Source organism: Camelus dromedarius, chromosome 26 (genome assembly GCF_036321535.1).
Source record: "Camelus dromedarius isolate mCamDro1 chromosome 26, mCamDro1.pat, whole genome shotgun sequence".
Lineage (NCBI taxonomy): Eukaryota > Metazoa > Chordata > Mammalia > Artiodactyla > Camelidae > Camelus > Camelus dromedarius.
This window is the reverse complement of record NC_087461.1, coordinates 12,260,578-12,286,487: the sequence shown is the minus strand read 5'-3', so window position 1 is coordinate 12,286,487 and position 25,910 is coordinate 12,260,578. Positions and strand designations below refer to the sequence as shown.

At 36.6% G+C, this 25,910-nt stretch overlaps 1 protein-coding gene across 4 annotated transcripts in view; it reads left to right on the top strand.

Moving 5' to 3' along the window:
* Nucleotides 1-25,910, top strand: part of ARHGAP21 (Rho GTPase activating protein 21) — a 120,104-nt gene that overhangs the window by 51,593 nt on the left and 42,601 nt on the right. For all 4 annotated transcript variants that reach the window (XM_031444679.2, XM_031444677.2, XM_031444678.2 and 1 more), the window contains exons 4-5: nucleotides 107-131; nucleotides 25,427-25,519. In XM_031444679.2, coding sequence (XP_031300539.1) covers nucleotides 107-131; nucleotides 25,427-25,519 — 118 coding nt within the window. The remainder of the gene's footprint in view (nucleotides 1-106; nucleotides 132-25,426; nucleotides 25,520-25,910) is intronic.

Sequence of the window (25,910 nt, the reverse complement as noted above, 5' to 3'; positions counted from 1 at the left end):
GAGCTTGTTGAGGGAGAGCAGTTTAAACTGAATTGAGCCTTACTGTGACTTCACCAAGCTATAAAACATGCATTCATATGTGAATATATATTTTTTTATTTTGTAGGATGAAGAAAATGGCAACAGAGGAGGTATGTTGTAAACGTTTTAATTTTTCTCTGTATGTGTTTCTACCCGTGTGCTTCCATTCTTTAAATCATTTTAAATGAGATGATGTAGATTTTGGAGTTCAAATGTATAACAATCCTTAGAAGTGAGAGCATAGAAATTAAATATTCTCCTATTTTTCCTGTGGACTTGAACATGTGATGATTTTATTGTTAATTATGTATCAGTGTTCACGTGGTGGACTAGATCATATGATTCTGAGGGAAGTAATTCTGAGATTTCTATTCAATTAGTAATCTTTTAAATTCACTGATTTCTTTTAGTGTGTGTTCTATCTACCAGATTTATTGGTTCAAATATTGAGATGTAGTATTTTGGTTCTTAGAGCAGTCTTACTCTTGATCTAAACATATTTAATGAGCTTAAAAGGAAAGTCAGTCTGGGAGTAGGTTTATGTCTTGAAAGTTGCCATTTATTTTTGTTTTAATTTTATACGAGCTTTGAATTAAAATTTACACGTAACTTTTATAAAATAAAACATTTATTTCTAGATGGCTTTAGACATGTAAAAAGTTAGAAAAATAGTGAAGAGTTTCCATATATCCTTCATTCAACTTCCCCTAACGTTAAAAACATGTAACTGTGGTGCAGTTAACAAAAGCAAGACAGCAGCTTTGGTACGACACACCTGCAGGCTTTATGTTGGTTTTGCACCTTCTCTGTTGCCAGATCCGACACTGCATTCACTGTCACGTCCCCTTGCTCCTCCTAGCCTGCGACGCTGCCTCAGCCTCCCCTGTAATTCATGGCCTCGATACTTCTGAGTAGTACTGGTCAGTTATTTCGTGGAATGTCCTTCAATTTGGTTTTGTCTGACGTTTTTCCTATCATTAGTTTGAAGTTATGCATTTTTAGCAAGAAGATCACATTTGTACCTAATTGAAGTGTACTGTTACACTTAAGGTTTTGTTTTGATAAGTATGTAACTTGGGAAGCCACCATTCCAAGCAAGATGTGATGTCAGAAAGAATCTTTTCATCATTCCACAAAGTCCCCTTGTATCACTTTGCTGTCAACACTCTGCTGGCCCCAGACCAACACTGATCTGCTTTCTGTCACTATTGATGACGTTTGCCTCTTCTAGAATCTCTTACAAACGAATAACACAATATGTACTCTTTTGTGTCTTTGACTTGGCATAATATTTTTTACAATTCACCATATTGTACATGTAGGTACTAATAGTACTACCTTTTTTTAAATTTTTTAGATTTTTTTTTGCTTAGTGGTTTTCCCTTGTAATAATAAACCATAAATTGTTTATCCGCTCACCTGTCGATGAACCTTTGTAATACCCTATCTGATTTGAGGTCTTGGAATGGTTCTGTTAAGTGTTAAAATGAGAGGAAAATGGTTTCTTTCAGCACTGTCAAAGTAATCGGAGAGTATAGGGCGAGGTAAGACCCTCCCTAGTTGTCACCATTGTGCAAGATGGGCCACTCCTGTGTCACCATCTGTCATGCACCAGGGCTCAGGATGAATTCCAAATATTACTTGGCCGTGGTGGGGAAAGGGAAAACGGACAAAACCAGTATAGCAGAAGAGGACATGGGTCTTCTGTTTCCCTGTCATCCTACGGAATGATGTGCTAAAGCCTGGGTGACCTACCAGACGCACAGCACCTAGAATTTCGTGCCTGTCATGTTCTAGTTTTTATTGGGAGAAATATTCTTCTAATAAATATAGAAGGACATAGTTATAAAACTTTACTATGCAGATGATTATATATCTGACTTAGCTCACTGAAATGAATGGATTTAGTTATATGCTTTGACTGGAGAGAACAGACTTAAATATTTGTAAGGGAAGACTTGATCTACATCTAACAGGAGATTGGGGGAGGCAGAATAGAATAGGACTAAAGTCTGTGATCTGCTGGGGAAAATTACAGTTTAAGTACTATTTTATTTATTAATTTATATTTAATCTCATTAAAAAAAGAGTTTGTGTCCATATGCAAAAATACATGTATTTATAGTAAGATAAAAATAAAATTAAAAAGTTCATGGTGGGGGGGAAATGAACAGACATTCAGGAGATTTAAAACATATGAAATACATGCAGTATGTAGAATCTTACACTGTTGTCAAAAATGGGCTATAAATTTGCTTTTGAGCTTTTCCAGTGGCAAAAAAGAAAGGAAAAGAAAAGGAAAAAAAAAGAGGAAGGAAGGAAGGAAGAATTAGTTAAGGATTCACATTATGCATAAGAAAACAAAATCTGGTTTGCACTGAAAGTCTGAGACAGATTTCTCCTATGGCTCCTCATAATGGAAAACAAAGGCTAATACAGTAGACAGTATCCTCAATACTGTTTATATGACTGTTTATAAACAGCCCTCAATGTAAGCTGATTTCAAAACCCCATGGTCCAACTTCGTGTAGAGGGCTTCTTAACTGGGGACAGTTTTGCTCCCCAGGAAACACATGGCAACATTGTGGACATTTTCGATTGTCACATTTGGGGATTTGGGGTTGTGTTGCTGGCACCAAGCAGGTAGAGGCCAGAGATGTGGGTGAGAATCCTGCATTGCACAGGACAGCCCTCCCACCCTCTCCCCAAACAATTACCTGGCCCAAGATGTTATAGTGCAAGTGTTGAGAAACCTTGGATTATAGGGGTGGACACCAAAACAATGGCCCAACCATACAGGTCCCCAAAAGTGTGGCTTGACCTGGTGACAATACTCAGACCATTTAGAAGAATAAGTATTCAAGACTGCATATCCAGTGATGTTTAATGATCATTATCCCTCACAACTGAGTTTTGATCTGAACTGAGCTACTGCTATAGTTTGAGGTTAAATTATCATTCTTCTGGCATTGCATGTTGTCAGTGAAGGAATAATCATAAGAAAAACATTACAGTTCAAGAAAATAAATAATCAGTATATTAAAAACTACAAGATAAAATAGCTAAAAGAAAAATCAAAGAATGTAAATAATTGAAATGTAATAAACTTAACATGAGGAATCGAACAGATTGAGGGAGAAAATAATTATAATAAGCTAGGTTAACGCACGATTTAATTTAAAAGACTAATAGAAGAATTGAAATAAACACAACATAACTAAGGTTTTAAAATAAGAGAAATAATGGTCAAGCACCTTAACTTCCTACAAAGCAAGTCCATCTAAGATTAAGTCCAGAACTGTGTGTTTTCTTGCTAAGAAGAAGAATATGAAAAGATGTGAGAATACCTAAAGAAATTATTTTATGATATGCTTGTAAGATACTTAAAAGGAGAACTGCCTGGTTTTTTTTTTTTTTGAAGGGTGGTAGAAATTAATATATGATTGAGGACTTATATATTACTATCCTGTTTAATCCTCATTATCATTCTGTGAGGTATGAGACAATATCCCCACTTTGTAGGTGAGCAAACTGAGGCTGAGAAAGATGTAAAGTAACCTGCCCAAGATCGCACAGCCACATGACAGAGCTGGACTTCCAAGTCAGGCATGTGGGACTCTGAAGTTCATCTTCTTTAAACTCTGCCATCTTACTTCTGTTGAGTTAAAAAAAAAAAAAAAAAGAAAAAAAGTTTGACTTATGTAGGGTCTAGAATTAGTAAATTAACACAGGGTATATTTCCTATGTTAGGAAATTAACTCTGTGAAATGTCTCTGCACTGAGAAAGTTAAAAACAAGGAAACTTTTCACATATTTGTGAACACTTTAGGACGAAGAATTCACAAGAAGAAGGTCAGGGAAGCCCCATGTTTAGAGGCCTCGAGCATCTCCGAGGAGCACCCATCACTGAATTACCTGGCTGGCAGTGGACCCGGGAAGCTGAATGAGTTTAAAGAGTTCCCAGGGGTCTGTCTCCTTTTGCCTCCCAGGGCCTGGCTTGCTTTCATCATCCCAGTTGGCAGTGGGGGTCACAGGCTGCTCTTCAGAGACATCCTTAGCTTAAGTTCAGTCCTCATAACACCATTTCAACCAAACTGATCAGATCATCCATCAGAACATACTCTATGTGAGAAAAGTTCTTCTGATTCGTGAACAGTTATTTAGAATACCACCTATTTAGAGAAAGACTACATGTAATCTATCATTTTGATTCAATGGAATGTTTCAATATTTATTTTGTAGTCTCATTTCCTTTTCAGGCTTACTTTCAAGTGTATTGAGATTATGAAATCCTTGTATGTGAATTTTGTTTTAATGAAATAGAATCCCAGCCTCCGGTATAATGATCTGAGTCAGAGTCTAGAATCACTGGAGAGAAAATAATTGCCAGAATTTTATTCAAGCTCCTAGGAGATCCTGCTCTGTTGCCAAAATTCTGTGAAACAGTCGAAAGGTTTTGTTTTTGTGTTCTTTCTTTTTGGCAAATTAGTGGAGTCTCTTTTTGCCACTTAATTTTCTGATTATGCTCCTTTATCCAACTTTTCCACTCTATTATATTATTTCTCATATATATCTTGTATATGTGTACTCACTTGTGTTTTAAAAATTATTTTTCTTTCTTGTTGGTTAGTTTTCTGCACTATAATGCAAATAGTGTTTACAAGAACGTAGTAAAATGTTTTCTGGTGATAATAATGCTAGTGGATAACTGCTGTCTGTGGATGTCCTGTTTTCCCTTAAATCATAAATTCATAATAAAAATAATTGAAGGTTTGTAATTACCATTATTTCTTTTTTACTTACTCTGTGAGTAAAAATTCTACCTCAGTGTAGTTGTAGGGACATTTTCAATGTTGTAAAATGTGCTTCAATAACTGGTAGGTTTCTACTTTGGCATTAACATGTATATTCAAACACGTTAATAGTAGGAAAGAAGTGTCTAAGAATTCGATAAACTTTTTCAGTAGTAAAAGTTTGTATTTTGTGGTTGCAGTCACTTCTAACTAAACAGCTCTTTAGTCTATGTTCAAGTCTTCTAATGCAGGATAATAATTATAAACCTTCCTCAAGCCACCTCAGGAAAGATGTGATAATTCTTTTTTTTTTTTAAATTGAAGTATAGTCAGTTACAGTATGTCAGTTTCTGGTGTACAGCATTAATGTCTTAGTCATGCATATACATACATATATTTGTTTTCATATTCTTTTTCATTAAAGGTTATTATAAGATACTGAATATAATTCCCTGTGCTATACAGAAGAAATCTGTTTTTTAATCTATTTTTATATAAAGTGGTTAACCTTTGCAAGTCTCAGACTCCCAAATTTATCTCTTGCCACCCCATCTTCCCCGATAACCATAAAATTGTCTGCAAGTCTGTTTCTGTTTCATAGATGAGTTCATTAGTATCCTCTTTTTTTGTTTTTGTTTTTTTTAGATTCCACATGTAAGTGATATAATACAATATTTTTCTTTCTCTTTCTGGCTTACTTAACTTAGAACAATGATTTCCAGGTCCATCCACGTTGCTGCAAATGGCATTAGTTTATCGCTTTTTATGGCTGGGTAGTATTCCATTGTATAAATATACCACAACTTCTTTATCCAATAATTTGTCAGTGGCCATTTTAGGTTATTTCCATGTCTTGGCTATTGTATACAGTGCTGCTGTGAACATTGGGGTGCATGTATCTTTTTGAATTAAGGTTCCTTCTGGATATATGCCCAAGAGTGGGGTTGTTGGGATCATAAGTCTATTTTTAGTTTTTTGAGGAATCTCCATACTGTTTCCCATAATGGCTACCAAACTACATGCTGTGCTAATTCTAAAAAAAAAAAAACCAAAAGGACATATCCAGATTCAAAGTCAAGCACTATAGGATATCCAGGGTGCCACAGACACCAGATTAGGACCTGAGAGAGCCACCCAATGCAAAGAGTAACAACAACAAAATCTTGGCATCTGATCTTCTAAAGGCCCAAATGCTGGTATTTACAGGATGATTTAAATGAGTTTCACAGTTCATGTGATTATACGTGACTGTCTCGTGTGCTGACTCTGTAGACAGTACGGCCCTCGCTATCTTCTTCCTTCCTTCCTCTCTCATCATTGTCATTCCAAATCCCCTGAGAGGGAAATCTAATTGGCCTAGTTTATCACTTAATGAACTGCACTCACTGTGATTAGAGATCAAATGTTCTTCAGTTTAATGAAGAGCTAAATTCTGTAAAGCTGACAGAATTGAGTGTATTTTATGCCACTGATTTCCATTAATAGGTTGAAAACCTATTTCCTCAGAATAACATAACACTAAAATATGGACCTGAACATTAGTTGTAAGAAAAAATGCTTATTTTGGGTAGACCTGTGGATGTCAGAATTGTGCTCATGTTACTTTTGAAATGTAGTGGTCCTAACCTGACCGGGTGGGCACCATGGAGCTCATGACATCTTTGAAAAGGAGCATTAACTGAGCCCCTTAAGATCCATTTTTAACTCTCTTGACAGTTAAATTATTTGAGTTTTGAGTTTCTCTGGGAGTTAGGTAGATACACTAATGAGCTGCATATTTTTACTAACTTTTAGTGCTGTTCAGTTGACGGATCACAGATGTCTTAACTGGTCTTGAAGATATTTTAGAAAGTAGAAATGATGATGATGATGAAATGACCGTGGTGCTGGTGGCAGGGTGGTGGCTGCGGCAGTTGCTAGTTTGCAACGTGCCAGGCTCTGTTCTAACATTCTGCGTGGGTTAACTCATTTGATCATCACAGCAACTTTTAGGGGTGTGCATTATCGTCACCTCCATTTTTAAGATGAGGAAACTGGTGCAGCAAGTGTCTAAGTCACTAGGAAGTGGCCGAGCTGGACTACAAACTCAGGCGGTTTGATTCTAGTTTCCTCTCAATTCCCACCCCGGCTTCTCAGAAAGATCTTTACTCCCACATAAGTCATTCTCGAAAATGTGTAAGAAAGGGGTTTCTGGTCCTTTGAAATTCAAGCAGTATTAAAAGATTGCTTATTCAACTTTCAGATACAATTTTTAAAAAAATTTTTTTTCTAGGGACAAGGAGGAGGTAATTAGGCCTATTTATTTGTTTGTTTGTTTATTCATTCATTTATTTATTTAGATGGCAGTGCTGGGGATTGAAACCAGGACCTTGTGCATGCTAGGTATGCACTCTACCACTGAGCTATATATACCCTTCCCCCTGTAAGTTTGCTAACATAGTGTAAGCGCATCATACCTGTTCTTCAGTTTCCTTCTTCATAACTGAACATGGACTATTGGCTTACATCTGCTGAGCTTAAGGATAAAGCATTGTTGCTTTAATGTCTGCGACTGGTTTTCATCTTTGATTCAGTTATATTATGACTGATAACACTTTCTCTTTTTTTTACTGATTTTTGTGAAATGATAACACTTACAGTTTATGAAACATGCTTGCAAAAATATTTGTACAGAGCTGTTCATAGCTGCTTATTCATGTTAAGTAAACACTGGATTTGACCTAAATATTCATCAGCATATGAATTGATGACAAAACTGTGGTATGTTCATATACTGGACTACACATGGCATCACTGGTCAATCTCAAAAACATTTATTTCATTGAGGTGGAATTCACCTAACATAAAATTCAGCATTTTAAAGTGAACAATGCAATGACATTTAGTACAGAATTAAAGGATGCATATGCAATTTGCATCTCTGTCTAGTTCCAAAACATTTCATCATCCCTAATGGAAACCCATGTCCAGTAGGCGGTCACTCACGGTTCTCTCCTCCCCTGCGTCCCTGGCAACCACCAGTCTGTTCTCTGTCCCCATGAACTTACTTAACCTATTCCAGATATTTCATATAAATGGAATCATACAATATGTAATCTTGTCATATGGCTTCTTCCACTTAGTGTAATGTTTCTGAGGTTTGTCTGTGTGTTGCATGTATCAGTATTTCACTCCATTTTATGGCTGAATGATAATTACATTGTACGCATAGACCACAGTTTGTTTATCCATTCATCCACTGATGGACATTTGGGCTTTGACTATTGTGGTTAGTGCCGCTATTAAACATGCAAGTAAAGTATTTGTTTGTGTCCCTACTTTTAATTTTTTGAAGTATATACCTAGAAGTGGAATTGCTGGGTCATATGGTAAAATGCTACATTTAAGAGTTTGAGGAACTGCTAAACTGTTTTCCATAGCAACTGTACCATTTTTACGTTCCCCTCCGCAATATATGAGGACCCCAGTTTCTCCACATCCTCACTCACAACACATGTATTCCATTTTTGTATTATAGTCAACCTAGCGTGTATGAAGTGGGATCTCATTTTGGTTTGCTTTGTATTTCCTTAATAACTAAAGATATTGAGCATCTTTTCATGGGCTTGTTGGCCATTTTTATGTCTTTGGAGAAATGTCTATTCAAAGTCCACTGCCCATTTTTTAATTGGGCTGTCTGTCCTTGTGTTTTTGAGTTATACGTGTTCTTTATAAATTCTAGATACTAGGCCCTTATCAGATACATGATTTGCATATATCTTCTCTCATTCTGTAGGTTGTCTTTTTATTTTCTTGGTAATGTCCTTTGACGCACAAAATTTTAAATTTTGATGAAGTCTAATTTCAAAAATCAAAATTTTCAGAGTTTTCAAAAATCAGAATAAATTTGATGAACTCTAATCTACTTTTGTTGCTCATACCTTTCCTGTCAAACTCATTTTGATTAGTGAAGAAGCCAAGTACAAAAGAGTGTGTATCTAATTCCATTTATATGAAACTCTAGGAAAGACAAATGTAAACAAAATCTGTGGTTGCCTGAGTTGACTGGGCAGGGGCACAAGGGAAGTTTTTGGCATGATAGAAAAATGTTCTGTATCGTGATTGTGGTGATGGTTGCATGGGTGTATATACATTTGTCAAAACTTACAAACTGTACTTAATAGATACATCTTGTCTTAGGTAAGCTATAATATAATAAAGTTGGTTTAAAACAGACAAGAACCTATACAGTTTAGTTATTCAATTTAATGTTGATGGACATTTAGGTTTTTCCCAATGCTTAGCTATGTCACATACTGCAACTATGAGCCTTGTTATTACATGTACTGATGTGCATATATATGCTCATTTCTAGTCGGTATATACATCTAGGAATGTCGTTACTGAGTCATAGGTAAGCACACAGTCACATTTAGTAGATACTGCTAAAAAGTTTCCCAAAATGAGTGTACAGTTTTTCACAACCACCAACAAGGTATGGGAATTCCGGTTGCTCCATATCTTCACTAACACTTGGCACTTGTCAGTCTTTTAAATTTTATTCATTCTAGTGGGTGTATAGTGGTGTGGAATTTGGATTGATTTAAAATTTCTTGATGGAGAAGGAAGTAGCTCAGTGGTAGAGTGCACGTTCAGCGTGGAAGAGGTCCTGGGTTCTATCCCCAGTACCTCCATTAAAAAAATAAAATTTCTTGAAAGTGATGAAATTGATTACCTTTTATTTGATTATTAGCTATCAGTCTCTTTTAAATAATTTGTAGGAGTCTAAATATTCTTGATGAAAATTTGGTTAGTTTTATGTATATATAATATATATAGATATACTAGATACTCAGCTATGACTTGCCTTTCAATTTCTTATTAGTAATTCTGATAAAGGAAATTTCATAATTTTAATGTAGTCCAAATTATCAGTCTTTCCTTTTATGGCTAATAATTTGAGTGCTATTGAAGACTTTTTTTCTACTTGGTGGTCATGAAGATATTTTCCCTGTGTTATCTTCCAAGGTGCTTTATTGTTTTGTTACTTAACAATTAAACCTGCAATTCACTTGTAATTGATTATTTTTACATGTAGTATGGGATCAAGATTAATTTTTTCCCCATACGGATATGCATTTGGCCCAGCACGATTTAGTGAAAAGACTGTACTTTTTCTATGGCTCTCTAATACCACCTTGATCATAAAGTGCCTGTATATGTGTGGCTGTGTTTCTGGAGTTTATTCCAGGGGTTGGCCTGTGCCTCATTTTTGCACAGCTTCCAAACTAAGAATAGTTCTCTATTTTTAAAGGGTTGTTTAAAAAAAGAAGAATATGCGACAGAGCCCATGTGAGTCCTGCAAAGGTTAAAATATTTACCATCTGGCCCTTTACAGAAAATTCTCACTCAGTTTGCTAGTACATCAGTACTTCATTGGATGGTTTGCTGCCCATGTCTTTGTCCCGTTAAAATAACTATTCTGTCAATAGTTATAATAAAATCACTAAGGTATTTGTACTTTGCTATTATGGGCAGTGCTTCCTAATGTAAAAACGTATACCCACATGTATGCACTTACACACAGATAATAATAAGTGATTCTGTGTGTTGCTAGTAACAGGTTAGCTTGGTATCTTTGATTTGTTCCTCTTCATTTGACAGGTGGGAGACATGGGAAAGGAGGGCTCCAGGGAATTCTAAGTAAACAGGACAAAACAAAACACTAGGGAGCCCCAGATGTAAAGGACAGTGATGGGGGGGGGGGTGTGTGTGTGTGCTGATATTTATGTATTTTTTGGAAAGATTGAAGGAACTTGAAACTTATGCTTAGGGAGAGAAAGTGATAGCTTTCAGTACATTCAATAGCTTTCAAATGTTTGAAAGGCTATTTTGTATAAGGTGGCTTAGGTTTAGGTTGATGTTTTACAATTTATGAAAGACGGAAAGAGGCTCCTTCCCCAGTTTCAATCCCGACTCATATTTTGGAGACAGTTAATCTGAGTGATTGTGGTAAACAAGGAAAGACTTTCTGCTTCCTACTGTACCTGTTCCAGGGAGGTGACAGCAGTAACATAGATCTGATACAGGAAAATAGAAAAATAAGAAGGGTGATGATATGCTTTATCAAGAATTGTTCTTTAGAATGTTCGAAGTAAAATTTTCCTGCATACCCAGACTATTCTTTTTTTTTTTTTTTTTAATGTTTTCATATGTTACTTTAAGAACAAAGGTCACTAAGGGTGGAAACTGCCTTTCATTGTTGAATTTTCAGTGCCCAGTAAGTACATGGTATGTTGTTGGAGCACAAACATGTGTTGGGTAAATGTATTGAATACAGGGTGGTACCACCACCTTCACCGGGCACAATTTAAAAATCACTGTTTCTAAAGCTGCAAAGTTGAACAAGTTAGTGTCTGACCTCAGCTGTTGAGGAAGAAAATTACCTCTCTCTTCTTCCTTCCTATTTTCCAGTCCTAGACTGTTCTGGAAATCGCTTCTCTATAGAAAGTGTTTGTTCCAGAGAGGACCTGTAATTCAGTGGTTTTTGAGCTGTCTTTTCCTAGTTGCTCCATAACTTAAGACCTTGATCAAAGACACTTAACTGGATGGGCCCATTTTTCCCCTGATTGCTCTTGGTTAGTCTACACTCAAAATATGTGATTCATAGATCCAGTTAATAAAAAGTGAATTCTGCTAGCTATGGTCCCTGTTCTTGAAGTTTTTGTTTGTTTGTTTGTTCGTTTTCCAACACACAAAAGTTAGTTTTATTTCTTTACACTGATAATGAACAAACCAAAAATAAGAAACAACTCCATTTACAGTAGCATCCAAAAATAAAATACCTAGGAATAAAGTTAACAAGATGTTAAGACTTGTACACTAGAAACTAGAGAGCACTGTTGAAAGAAATTAAAGAAGACCTAAGTAGAAGGAAAAATATTTAGTGTTCATTGATTGGAAGACCCAATGTTGTTAAGATGGCAGTACTCCCCAAAGCAATCTACAGATTCAGTGCAGTCCCCATCAAATTTTCAATGGCATCTTTTTGCAGAAATGGAAAAGCTAATCCTCAAATTAATAAGTAACTGTAAGAAATCCCAAATAGCCAAAACAATATTGAAAAGAAGACTAAAGTTGGAGTATGCACACTTTCCAATTTCAAAACTTACCACAAAGCTACAGTAACCAAAACAGTGTGGAACTGGCACTAGGTAGGCACATAGACCCATGTGACAGAATTGAAAGTCCAGATAGAAACTCAAACATCTGTGACCAATTGATTTTTTTGGTAGTTTGTACACTTTAAAAAAAAAAACACGCCTTTATTGTGGTATGATTCCTGTACAGTAAACTACACACATTTTAGATGTACAGTTAGATGAATTTTAATAGATGTATACACCAATGAAGCCACCACCACAATCAAGATAGCTAACATTTCCATCCCTCCCCAAGAGGTGCAATTTTTGAATCCCCAGTTTATCCTTTTTCCTCCCTAGAAACTGTACGTTTGTTCTTTATGTCTGTGAGTCTGTTTCTGTTTTGTAGATAAGTTCATTTGTGACCTTTTTAGATTTTTTTAGATTCCACATGTATGCGATATCATATAGTGTTTTTCTTTCTCTTTCTGACTTACTTCACTTAGAATGACAATCTCCAGCTCCAAGCATGTTGATGCCAGTGGCATTATTGTATTCTTTTTTGTGGCAGAATAGTATTCCAGTGTGTGTGTGTGTGTGTGTGTGTGTGTGTACCACAACCTCTTTATCCAGTGGACATTTGGGTTGTATCCATGTCTTGGCTGTTGTAAATAGTGCTGCTGTGAACATTGGGGTCCATATGTCTTTTTGAATTATAGTTTCCTCCAGATATATACCCAGGAGTGGGATTGCTGGATCCTATGGTAAGTCTATTTTAAGTTTTTTGAGAAACCTCCTTTCTGTCCTCCATAGTGGCTACACCAAATTACATTCCCACCAACAGTGTAGAAGGATTCCCTTTTCTCCACAGCCTCTCCAGCATTTATCATTTGTGGACTTTTTAATGATGGCCATTCTGACTGGTGTGAGGCGATACCTCATTGTAGTTTTGTTTTGCATTTCTCTAGCAATTAGTGATGTTGAGCATCTTTTCATGCTTGTTGGCCATCTGGATGTCTTCTTTGGAAAGATGTCTGTTTAAGTCTTCTGCTCATTTTTTTATTAGGTTGCTTGTTTTTTTTTTTTAATACTAACCTGTATGAGCAGTTTGTATATTTTGGAAATTAGTTGCTTGTTGGTCACATCATTTGCAAATATTTTCTCCCATTCTGTGTGTTGCCTTTTCACTTTTTTGATGGTATCCTTAGCTGTACAAAAGCTTTTAAGTTTAAATAGATCCTATTTGTTTATTTTTGCTTTTATTTCCATTAGTCTAGGAGCTGGTTCGAAAAAAATATTGCTGTCATTTATTTCAAAGGGTGTTCTGCCTATGTTTTCCTCTAGGAGTTTTATAGTATCTGGTCTTATATTTAGGTCTTTAATCCATTTTGAGTTTATTTTTGTATGTGGTGTTAGAGAATGTTCTAGTTTCAGTCTTTTACAGGTAGCTGTCCAGTTTTCCCAGCATCACTTGTTGAAGAGATACTGTCTTTTTCTCCACTGTATATTTTTACCTCATTTGTTGTAGATTAATTGACCATAAGTGTATGGGTTTGTTTCTGAACTTTTTATCCTGTTCCATTGATCTATGTGTCTGTTTTTGTGCCAGTACCATACTGTTTTGATAACTGTAGCTTTGCAGTATAATCGAAGTCAGGGCACCTGATTGCCCCAGATCTGTTCTCCTTTTTTAAGACTGTTTTGGCTTTTCAGGGTCTTATACAAATTTTAACATTTTTTTGTTCCAGCTCTGTAAAAAATGTCAATGGTATTTTGATGGGAATTGCATTGAATTTGTAGATTGCCTTGGGTAGCCTGGCCACTTCCACAATATTGATTCTTCCAATCCAAGAACATGGTATATCTTTCCATCTGTTTATGTCATCTTCAATTTCTTTCATCAGTGTCCTGTAGTTTTCAGTGTACAGATCCTTTGCCTCCGTGGGTAGGTTTATTCCTGGATATTTTATTCTTTTTTGGTACGATGGTAAATGAGATTGTTTCCTTAATTTCTTTTTCTGCAATTTCATTGTTAGTGTATAGAAATATGACTGATTTCTGTATATTAATTTTGTATCCTGCAACTTTACCAAATTCATTGATGAGTTCTAGTAGTTTCTGGTCGCTTCTTTAGGGTTTTCTATGTATCGTATCATGTCTTTTGTAAACAGTGACAGTTTTACTTCTACTTTCCCTATTTAGACCTGCACTTGAAGTTTAGCAGATAACTTTTCATCTTTGGTATAGAACCACAGGAGAAATATTTGCATGCGAATGCTAAATGCATCAAGTCTAGAAATCTATTTCCTGTTGTTTAGTGAGCATTTGTTGAGTCATTGCTGTGAGCCAGTCACTGAACTAACTGCTGGGAAGGGAGCAGTCTGACCCTTAATCTCACTTCCTTTAGGTAGTGGTTCAGATGTCACCTGCTCGAGATGACTTCCCTGACAGTTTCCTAAAAACAGTATCCCAGCCCTGCCTCTCACCCTCCCTTCCCTTCTCACGATGTTTATTATTTTCCGTAACACTTTTCACCAGCTCTCATACTACTTACTTCTTGTTGAACATTTTTCTACCTCAGTTGGATAAGAGAGCACGAACTTCACTTTGTTTTTTACTTTTTTTCTTTAAGCTCAAAATAGTTTCTGGCATATATAGTGAACATTTATATAGGACAGTGGAAGGTGAAGGTGTAAAAGAATGACATAGTGGAGAAACAGAGACAACTACAGTTGTGGCAGGGTCACAGCACAGTGAATCATCTTACCACTGGGGAAGGCTTCTCAGATGGAATGTGCGTTGTGCTGAATAGGGTTTCATCAGGACAAAGGAGAAACAGCATTCCAGAACAGATTTCTGAGATACTTAGAAGTTGTATTTGCCCAGATTTGGTGGTAGGACTTGGGGGTAGATAGTGTGTCACCAGTTAAAGATGACTTGTGGAGGATTCTGCGTGGATTTTCTGGCATGAAGAGTGGATAAGTGGAGGTAGCATTACCTGAGGGTTACTGAAAGGGAAACACAGCTACCTCCTTCTCCTGGAGAAATGAGTAGTTTGGGATGAGTTACATTTCTGATGCTGGTAGAATGTTCAGAACTTGGTTAAACACTGGAATGTGGAGGTCACAGAGAGAGGTGGGGGTTGAAAACAGATTTGGAAGTCACCATTATAAATGCTGTAATTAAGTCCTAGGCGTAAATGAAACATACATACACACAGAGCATGAAGACATGTGCGTAGATAGAACTGTAGGGAAGACAACATCTAACTGTCGGTTAGAGAAAGAAGGCTCAGAAAGGGGATCTGAGAGTAAAATTTGGAAGGTATGAGGACAACCAGGAGGAGTCGATGACTTGCTAATTAAGAGGTGATAATTTTAGGGGAGGGTGGATGATTTGTCATTTGTCCTTAGAATGGGGACTAAAAAGACACAATTGGACATGACCTGATAAGTAGCAAATTGGTAAAGTTACCAAGAACAGGTTCAGTACAGTGGGCCGAGGGGATCAGGAAACCAAGTATCAGTGGCTTGCAACATAAATTAGAGCGATGAATGGATGGGAGTGGGGTGGGTGGGCGGTTCTGCCCCCAGGGGATACTTGTCAGTGTCTGAGAAACCCTGAATTAGAAGCACAGAAATGAGGGTGAGCTTAGACTGTTCTTCAAGGAGAATGAAAATGAAGGGATGAAGCATGAGAGATGATACCTGTGGGGAACGGTAGGGAAAAGATTTGTTGTTCTCTTAAGGTGGGGAAGCTCTTTGTATGTTGTGAGATCTGGAGAGAAGAGAGTTTGGCTAAAGTTAGTTTGTTTTTAATAGAGGTACTGGAGATTGAACCCAGGACCTTGTGCATGCTAAGCATGTGCTCTACCACTGAGCTATACCCTTCCACACTCCACCCCCCTCACCGAATTTTTATACTCAGAGACCATTTGGGGAGCAAGGCCCTGAGGAAGGCTGGTAACTAGTCCTCACTTGAGATAGAACTGAGGGAAGTAAGGATAGGCAAAGGTTTGGGGAAAAAAAATTGAGGATACAGCAGTTGAGATACAGTGAAAGTAAAAGACAAAGTCATCCAAATAGAAAATCCAGATGGAATAGCAAGTCCAAGAAGGTTATTAGAAGCTGGAAACAGCAACCGTGAGGGAATGGAAATTAAAATACAAACAGCAGGAAAGGATGTGGAGAAAAGGGAACCCTCCTACACTGCTGAGGAGTGTACTTTGGTGCAGCCATTATGGAAAACAGTATGGAGATTCCTTAAAAACTAAAAACAGACGTACCATAGGATCCAGCAGTCCCACTCCTGGGCATATATCTGGAGGGAACTCTAATTTGAAAAGACACATGCACCCCAGTGTTCATAGCAGCACTGTATACAATAACCAAGACGTGGAAACAACCTAAATGTCCATCAACAGATGACTGGGTAAAGAAGGTGTGGTATATTTATACAATGGAATACTACTCAGCCATAAAAAAGAAAAAATAATGCCATTTGCAGCAACATGGATGAACCTGGAGATTGTCATACTAAGGGAAGTAAGCCAGAAAGAGAAAGAAAAATACCATATGATATCACTCATATGTGGAATCTAAAAAAAGAAAAAAAGAGGACACTAATGAACTCATCTACAAAAGAGAAACAGACTCAGACATAGTAAACAATCTTATGGTTACTGAGGGAAAGGAGGTGGGAAAGGATAAATTAGGGAGTTTTGAGATTTACAAATGTTAGCCACTATATATAAAAATAGATTTAAAAAATTCTTTATAGCACAGGGAACTATATTCAATATCTTGCAATAACTTTTAATGAAAAAATATGAAAATGAATATATGTATGTATATGCATGACTGGGACATTATGCTGTACACCAGAAATCGACACATTATAACTGACTATACTTCAATTAAAAAAAATACAAGCAGCAGGCTTGAATGAGTAGTGCCAAGCACTTTGCTGAGCTTGGAAACTCTAAATCAGGGGGTTATGGAGTTTTACCCTGCTGAAATCTCAGAGGAGGGGGTCTGGTTGGAATTCTCCATGGTTGGACGTGGGCAAGTGGAATGCTTTGAAAGTTCAAGGGGGAAGAGAAGTTGAGGTTGTTTGTGAATGTGGCTATAATACTGATCTGTGGGCAACCTTAGTGAGAAAGTGATTTCTGGGAGACCGATAGTCTTGAAGAGCAGAGAGGACAAAAGGGATTGATTGGAAGGTCTCGAGAAAGATGAATGGCAGGTTTAATCAGTTAAAGGGTCGGGCAGTGGTGAGGTCAGAGATGGAAAGATAGTTGCCCCTGGTTAGAGCCCTGCAACAAATTTTTCTGGGTTTGCATAGAACTTAAAATCTAGCACAACTGGAATAGCAGGGCTGTGAATCCACACGTGATACATACTTTGTGAAATTCCTGGAGGTTTAGAGAGAGAAAAAACGATGCTGCATAAACTTCAGGTACTCCAGAAGACAGATCCCAGGACTGTTTTGTCCGTTGTAGGGTAATCGGCTCCTGGCATTTCGTAGGAGCCCAGTAAATATTTGTTGAATGAATAACACCCTCCGGAGTCTTCCTTGCCTACATAGTTGATGGCGCCGGGAAAGTTCTGGTTCACGTCTGACACCTAGTGGTATTGTACTCCAATTACAATTAAGTGGCAGCATTTTCCTTCTATTTGAGGTCCTGAAACAAGTCTCCGAGTTGGTTTTGAGCAGCCTTGCTATTGGCATTTACCAGGACTTTTAATTTACCAGCAGTAAATATTCATTGAGCACCCACTAAACGTCAGACACTATTCTGTGTGCCCTAGATTTTCATACAGCGCGTGTTCTTTTGCATGTATGACCTCACTGAATTTGAATACATAGGCAGAGCATTCCATCAAGAGCAGGAAACTTGTTCCAGAACTTAATTTTGGGCTTCTATTGTGATTACACATATGAGACCTTTCTAAATTTGTTTCACAGTTTTTGGTGCTACCATTTCTATGTCATGAAATACTGCTTTTCATTAGTGCCAGGTATACTTTTAGGAAGATGAAAAGAGAAGGAAAGCTTGCCTTTGTTGTCAGTTTATATGATCCACATTGTGCAGGACACCACATAATATGGAAAACTGTGAACAGGATTTTGTTCTCTTTAAGAAGAAGTAAAAGTTCTTATTTGTTAGTGATGCATACTGAAGTATTTAAAGAATTTATGAGTGAATGGACATGATACCTGGGATTTGCTTTAAAAATACTTGAAAAAAAATGTGAGTATAAATGAAACAAGATGACAGATTTTTAATAATTATTTAAATTATGTTCTTGGGGATTTATTTTGCTGTTTTTCTCCACTTTTGTTTATGCTGGACATTTTCCACACTAAAAAGTAAACCCCCCAAAATTAGATGGGTGTGGGCTGGAAGAAAGTTTGTCATGATTAAATTAGAATGTGATCTGCTTTTTAGTATTTAGCAGATTTCCTTACTTCACTTTGTTCTATCTGATATTACTTGAAGATGAGGTTGAGTAGCAAGTATGTGTTTGCTTATACCAGTTGAAATGTTATTGAAGCCTGACAGGTGACTTTCTACTGACATTGTCTAGAGGTTATTGGAATTTTCAGTTTGAAGCTCAAAGATTGGAGGCTTGGGAGATAGAATTTTAAAGTGCTGGCTGTGATTTTGGAGATGAGAGCATCTTAAGTGGAAATTTGGCGACACCTAGGTTTAAAAAGCTGTGAGTTTTTTGTTTGTTTGGTTGGTTTTTTGTTTTTTGCTTTGGGTTTTTTTTTATTTTGTTTTGTTTTGTTTTGTTTTGTTTTGTTTTGTGCTTCTGCCCAGTACTCTGCCGTTGCCAGTCTTCTTATATTGGAGTCTACTTAATTACCATATAGGATGTATTTATCATATGATACATCTAGATTTTTGATGTTTGGTGATGTATCTCTGTTGGGCTCTTCAGATAGTTTTGTATGCCACTAGCAAACCAAACCCCTCAATAAAAATTAGAAGCCTGTTTTCAGCAATAAAAAACCTCTATGAAATATTTCAGGCAAACATAAAGGGGAAAAATGTAATTTCCAAATGCTTGCCACCTCTCTTTGTCATCTTAACATTTTTACACCCCCATCCCCATTTCTCCCTCCTTCCCTCCCCGCTCTGAACCCCCCCCCAACATAGATGATTATAAATATGGTTGAAGCCCTTCTCTACCACTCGTTCCCTGTTCTCTTCCCCCAGAGGTCACCACTAGCCTGGATTTGGTGCTTATTACTCCTTCTGTTTGTTTTTTGCCTTTTGCTCAATAAATGCTTCTCCATGCCCTGTTTTTCTGTGGCAATCTACGACCTATTAAAGAGAAGCAAAGATCATCTTTCATTTTTTAGATATAACTTTTTTTTTCATTGAAGTGCAGTCAGTTACAGTGTGTCAATTTCTGGTGTACAGCACAGTGTCCCAGTCACGCATATACATACATATATTCGCTTTCATATTCTTCTTTTATTAAAGGTTACTGCAAGATACTGAACATAGTTCCCTGTGCTACAGATTTAACTTTGATATCTATGTGTCTCATTCTATATTTGGTTTCAATTATTTTTGGTCTGAAAAATAGATATTAATTTCAATAAGCTATTTAGTTGATTTTCTTTAAATAATGCCTGGAGCTTTAGTGCTACATTATATGACCTCTTTAGCTTCCTGCCTTTGTTCAGAGCATGTGCCTTGCAAGGCTTATCTAACTTTCATATGAAGCACAGATTAATTTCAACAGCCTTTTCTGTTGTAGAGGTAGAGGGGTTGTTTGGGGTTTTTTGTTTGTTTGTTTTTACAGCAAAGAAACCAATTAAAAATACTTAAAAATAATAACTATCATTATAAAAACAGAGAAGATTTGGTTCCATTAAAGAAATTGTTAACAAACTTAGGGAGTACCAGGGGGTAAAGGGAGTGGGGTGGGAAGGGAAGAATTGGGAGTTCGAGATTTGCAGATACTAAATACTATATATAAAATAAACAACAAGTTTATACTGTACAGCACAGGGAACTGTATTCAGTATCTTGTAGTAACCTATAATGAAAAAGAATATGAAAATGAATATATATATGTATGACAAACATTGTGCTGTACACCAGAAATTGACACAACACTGTAAACTGACTATACTTCAATTAAAAAAAAATTGTTCAGTAGTATCTGTGAAAACTCAGAGAGAAGGAAAAATTCTTTAAAAACCTTCAGTCTCTGTGATAACCATTATTTTCTGCTGCTTTGCTTTTGGTTAAAATGTAAGATGGTATTTTTGTTTGTTTATTTCAAGTATTTTTTTTTAACTATTAAAAAATACATTTCTCATGTCCCTAGAATTATAGGATTCCCTGATCTATACATGTTTATTTCTCTGTGTATCTTCATTACAGGGTCTTTTTTCTAACTGGTAGCATTCAGAATACGTTGTTTCTGAAAATAATCTGTTTGCTTTTAGTCCTGCTTGCTTTGTAGACTTAATATTTCAAATTTTTTTTAGCATTCTCCAAAGAAGAAGGTCACTAGAGCACTGTGGCTCTTAGACCCCAGCCTCTCTGAAGACAGATGTGCAGTACCTGTCAGAGCTGAGGGACATTTTTTAGTACAGTCTTTCTTTTTCTACCTTCTTTCCTTCAGTGTTTTTGGTCTTTGATTTCTGCTCTCTGGCTCCCCCTACTGTATGCGAGTTAAGTTTGTGTAGTTACTCTTTTTTTTTTTTAACATTTTTTATTGATTTATAATCATTTTACAATGTTGTGTCAAATTCCAGTGTAGAGCACAATTTTTCAGTTATACATGAACATATATATTCATTGTCACTTTTTTTTCTCTGTGAGCTACCATAAGATCTTGTGTATGTTTCCCTGTGCTATACAGTGTAGTTACTCTTTGAAGCAGTACCTAATCTAGCACTGGCAGTGGGACAAGCGCTGTGTCCCCTGGCCTCAGTCACCCCTGATCTAGATGTAAACTTTCTGAAGGTTTGTCATCGGACTAGCACTTATTAAATACTCTCTGGTACTAGGCGTTATATAAGTATTTTAATGAATTCTCTCTTCTAATCGTCACAACAGACCAGCCAGTAAAAGTAAATGATCATCATCCTCATTTTTCAGCTGCGTTAACTGGGGCACAAGTAAATCATTTGTCTAAAATCACTTGAGGATGAGGTTGCCAGATAAAATGCAGGATGCCCAATTAAATTTGAATTTCTGGTAGATAATAATTTTTTTGCAAAATCCAGTTACCCTACTTGGAAAATAAGTGGTAGAACTGGGATTTTAAACCATATAATCTGGTTTGGGGGCTAAGGCTGTTACGTACTGCATTTACACGGGATATGGAGACACTAGATACCACATCACCTGGATGTTCATCCAGCATTTGGATGGCAGCTGCTAACTACATATTATTATTATTTCTTTTGGTTGAATTTTTTTTCCCCAACTGATTGTATTTACTAGAATGAAAAGTATGTGTATTCTTTCTGATTTCAAAGGGTAACATTCAGTTTCAAGTAAATTCATATATGCTTTTTATATTTTCTTGTTTAAAGTCTTTACTAATTGTATGCTAAATGGCATAAAGTGGGTACCTGGTCATTTTAGCCATTCTCATCCATGTAAGATCCTTGTCTTTTGACTTCCTTTTCTCAAGTACAGAAAGATTTAATTACGTGTGTGTGTGTGCTAACAAGACACATTTCCCTTTCCTTTGATAAAGTGAAGGAAATGACACTTGAATATTCAAGTTATTTGGCAGTTCTTTGAAACCTGTCCTAAAGTGTTCTCAAGAAATTGAGAAATTATACGATACAGATGTAGAGCTAACTGAAAGAAGCTTTTTACTAAGAACTGCCAGGGAAGCCATTAGTCTCTGCTGAAAGATCCTACAGGGAAGGAAGTAAGGAATCAGTTTTTTCCTGAAGAATTGCCGCAATTCATGATCGGAATTTTAGTTCTGCATATCTAGAAATTGACTTTAAAAAACTAGAGGCATAAGAGATTGAATAACACACACTTTAAATCTGTTACTTACGATTTCCAGTTCCAGTGGCTTTGCAGACAGCATATATTAAAAAGAAGACACTCTTACAATTAATGAACCACGAGTTTAACACAAGACTTTTAAGTGTCAAGAAATACGGAAATTGAAGAGGAGGGGTATTTCTTAGTTAAACCTGCCTGTAATTAAAAGATACCTATGGGAAAATTTTCTGTTGTCCAGAAGGAATTGGTTAACATCTAGGTAGTTTTAACAGCAAGTCAGAATTTTAGAAAAAAAGTCCAGGAAGGAGCGTGAACAAGAAGAATCAGAGAACAGCTTCTCAGCAGGTGTAAGAGTGCTTGCTGTCAGATTGGCCCTTCTTTTAGTCTATTTCATTTTCATGTGTTTTCAGGCACAATGTACTGAAAGATTTGTCAGCAACAGAGTCTCTTTGATTTTATAATGGTGGTCATTGCAAAAATTAGTATTTCCTTCATAGAAATTAAAACAGAATTATTTTGGACTACATTTGTTCTGCATAAGTGACATTTCTTATCAGAATTTTTACAAGTCACTACATTTGCTACCCAGCCAGCTTTTTATTATTTGGTAGAATTCATTAATGCTCATTTATACTTTGTATTTTTAAATATAAGTATGGTATAATCACCTTTGGGATATAGTGGCCTAAAAGACATTAATAAAAAAAAAAGTGCTCTCTCTTTTATTATATAAATCTTTCCATGAAAGCAATGACTTGGCACAACAAAGCTTATTCAACCTTCAACTCTCTAGCCAGGAAAAAATAGATGGTTTTTCTCAAACACCAGCTGTTGTAAATGTTGAGTTGGCTACATAAGGACCTAGCCTGATTACCAACTTGATTGGAATTAAGTATTTGCCTTTTAAGTGACTCACATTGAAAAGAAACTTCCCTTTTAAATTAGCTGTGAGTGGACTGTCTGCTTGCATTCAGTAAAGCTTGACAACTGAATGAGTAGTTCAGTCACTTTGGAAGCATCAGGGAACAGCATGCTTGGATGCGGACCCGGGTTCAAATCCCTGCTCTGCCTCTTCGTAAGTTACTTGGTCTGTTTCTTCCTTGTGCAATGGCAGTATTAGGATCATAATGCCTCTCTTGAAGGATTGATGTAATAATCAAATAATAAATTTGCTTGTTTACTGAATAATGACTTAATGAATGCCTGTTATGTGCCAAGCATTGTTCTGGGTGCTTTGAGTATCAGTGAACAAGACAAAAATCTCTTCTCTTTATTTTAGTATAAAAGACAAGCAACCAGCATGTCATTTTAAGTAGTGGATGACAAGTTCTATGAAGAAAAATAAAGCCTGGAACGTACAGAGCGTTTTATTATGATTTTCAAAGTATCGCAAATAGTTTGGTCCACCTGGATTCAACAAATAACGTGTTGAATATGTATTTGCTTTATCTGACCATCCATATGTGTGTCTGGGTGTGTGGGTATCTTGGTTTATTTTTTCCCCAAAACCATCTGAAAATTAAGTTTCAGATATCATCATCATTATAATAGTAGAAATGTACTAATATAATACTGAACTATGATAATGTAATGATTACAGTTAGCCCCTGAGTACTTCAGCAAGCATCTCTTAAGAATCAGGGCATCCTTCCTTGTGTTAGGGATTTAACTAGTATTAGTTCTCTTTCCTCCAGACCTCATGGAGAAAGCAGTCAAGGCTGTCTGTCAAGCTACTTAGAAGGGACAAAAGGATTTATAATACTTTCATGTTATCTCAACATAGAAAACCATGTAGAGTTTCCTTGGGAAGATATCTGATACATACATTTATGGTTTTTAAAGTCATATAATAGGTACTTTGCAGATGTGTTTTTATTTTCTTTCAAGTTTTCAATTTTTGAAAACATAAAAATATGACCCTAGTCTTCATGTAAGCACCACAGAGAGTGGAAATACACATTTACTGAGGAATTGCTCCAATTCCTGCTATGCTGAGCGCTTTCTCGTGTTACTGAGTCTTCATAGAAACTTCAGGAATGCAAAAGCATAGAATAATTATCTCTGAACTATAAAGGTAAAAATTTATTTAAGTAAAAAGTTTTATTTAATTGCAATTGGACTACCAAGTGGCAAAGCAAGGCTTTGGATCTGTGTCTCCTGGCTTCTAAAATGCAGTCAATTTCCGCGTTTTGAGTAGAGTTGGCCATTTTACTACTTTTAGAGGATTTCTTTTCAGAGTAAATAGCTAAATATGTGAGAGAGTTGCTGATGGATGTTCCTTCATTAGTTTCTACTTCTGTAGAGCCAACTTTTGTAATACACCTGGATAAAAATTTGGTTTACATGGCAGTAATTATGGATTCTTTATATTTGACACTCAATCATATTCTTACATTCTGCCCAACTTGGCAGTTTAACAAGTATGAGTAAATTACTCCATACAGGTACATGCCTTATTTTCTCGGTTATCTTCTTCTTTAAGAATGAGGGCTGTGTCTTCTGTTTCAGCGATTCTCAGACTTGAGTGTGCATCATGGTCACATCAGTCTCTGATTCAGTAGATCTAGGGTGGAGTGCACAGATCTGCACTTCCAGCACACTTCCTGGTTATATCAGTGCTGCTGGTCTGGGGACCACACTTTGAGAACCACTGTCTACCTGTTTGTCCCCTCTCAGTACTTGGTGCTTAGCACTTAGTTTAAATGTCCTCTCATCTGTGACTCATTCTTGGACTTCTGTGTATTCCAACTGTCAGTTGTTCGCAAATGTTAGTATAGAAGGACCATCTGGAAACTTGTTTGCAAGGCAGATTCCTGACTGAATCCCAAATCGTTGATCTTTAGCAAGCACCTTAGCTGTTAACGCCGATGATCCGTGGATAGCAATGTGTGAAATACTGACTTTCAGATCTGATCATGGGCTCCTCATCCCCATGATTGTGCGTTGCATCTGTCTCTGCTTTTTATACTGCAGTGTTAACTGTTTGTTCATGTGTCTGTCTCCCTCCAGAGTCCCTAAAGGGAAAGAACTATGTTTCGTTTAACATCATGACTTAATGCTTAACACCACGCAGTGTTAAAAAGCAGCAGAAGGGGTACCACCAGTGCAATCTAGCTGTGTGACCTTGGAGGATTTATGTAATCTCTCTGAGCCTCAGCGTCCTCTTTTATTCACTGGTGGTAGTAATACTTGCTGAGGAAATTAGCTTCAGGTATGTATAGTATTTAGCGTCATAATTTACGTACAGAACATTTCTAGTAAATGGAAACCACGACTGTGGTGGTGGTTGTGTTATGGAATAAGCAAAATGTATTTGAGTTCATCAACCCCCCTTAATGATGACTTTAGCATCCAGAGTCAGGATATGTGTTTACCACTTCATTGAAAGAATCTTGGCTTACTTGTTGCAGTTAAGTATCATTTTATGTTGCTATTTTAAGAAAACATGGGGAGGTAAAATCTTGCCTTGGATCTTTTCTCTCCCACAGGAAAACAAAGGAACCGCCTGGAACCCATGGATACCATCTTTGTTAAACAGGTGAAGGAGGGAGGACCTGCTTTTGAAGCTGGATTATGCACAGGTGCTTATACTTTAATTTAAACTTGCCTTTTCATTTCTTTTTTATTTTGTTTCTTCCACATTTCATTTTCCATTATTCTTCCTTCTCCCTCCTTCTGTGAATTTCTTCCTTTTTCTTCACATCAAGTATTACTATTTTCCAGACCTACTAAGTTAGATGTTTTTTGATACCCAAATGGATGGGTCTGGACAGAAAGAACGTGATATGAATTGATAAATTGTGAAAGCTTTGAGTTATCAGTCACATAACGGACTCTTGGAGGCCCTTTTAAACAGCCTATTTTGCATACATTTAGTTTTGACAAAGGTTTACCAAACAGCAAAATGATGAAGGTATTTTTTGATATAATTGAAATAGCCTTCTTGGATATCTGAGTCCTGGAGGTGCCTGA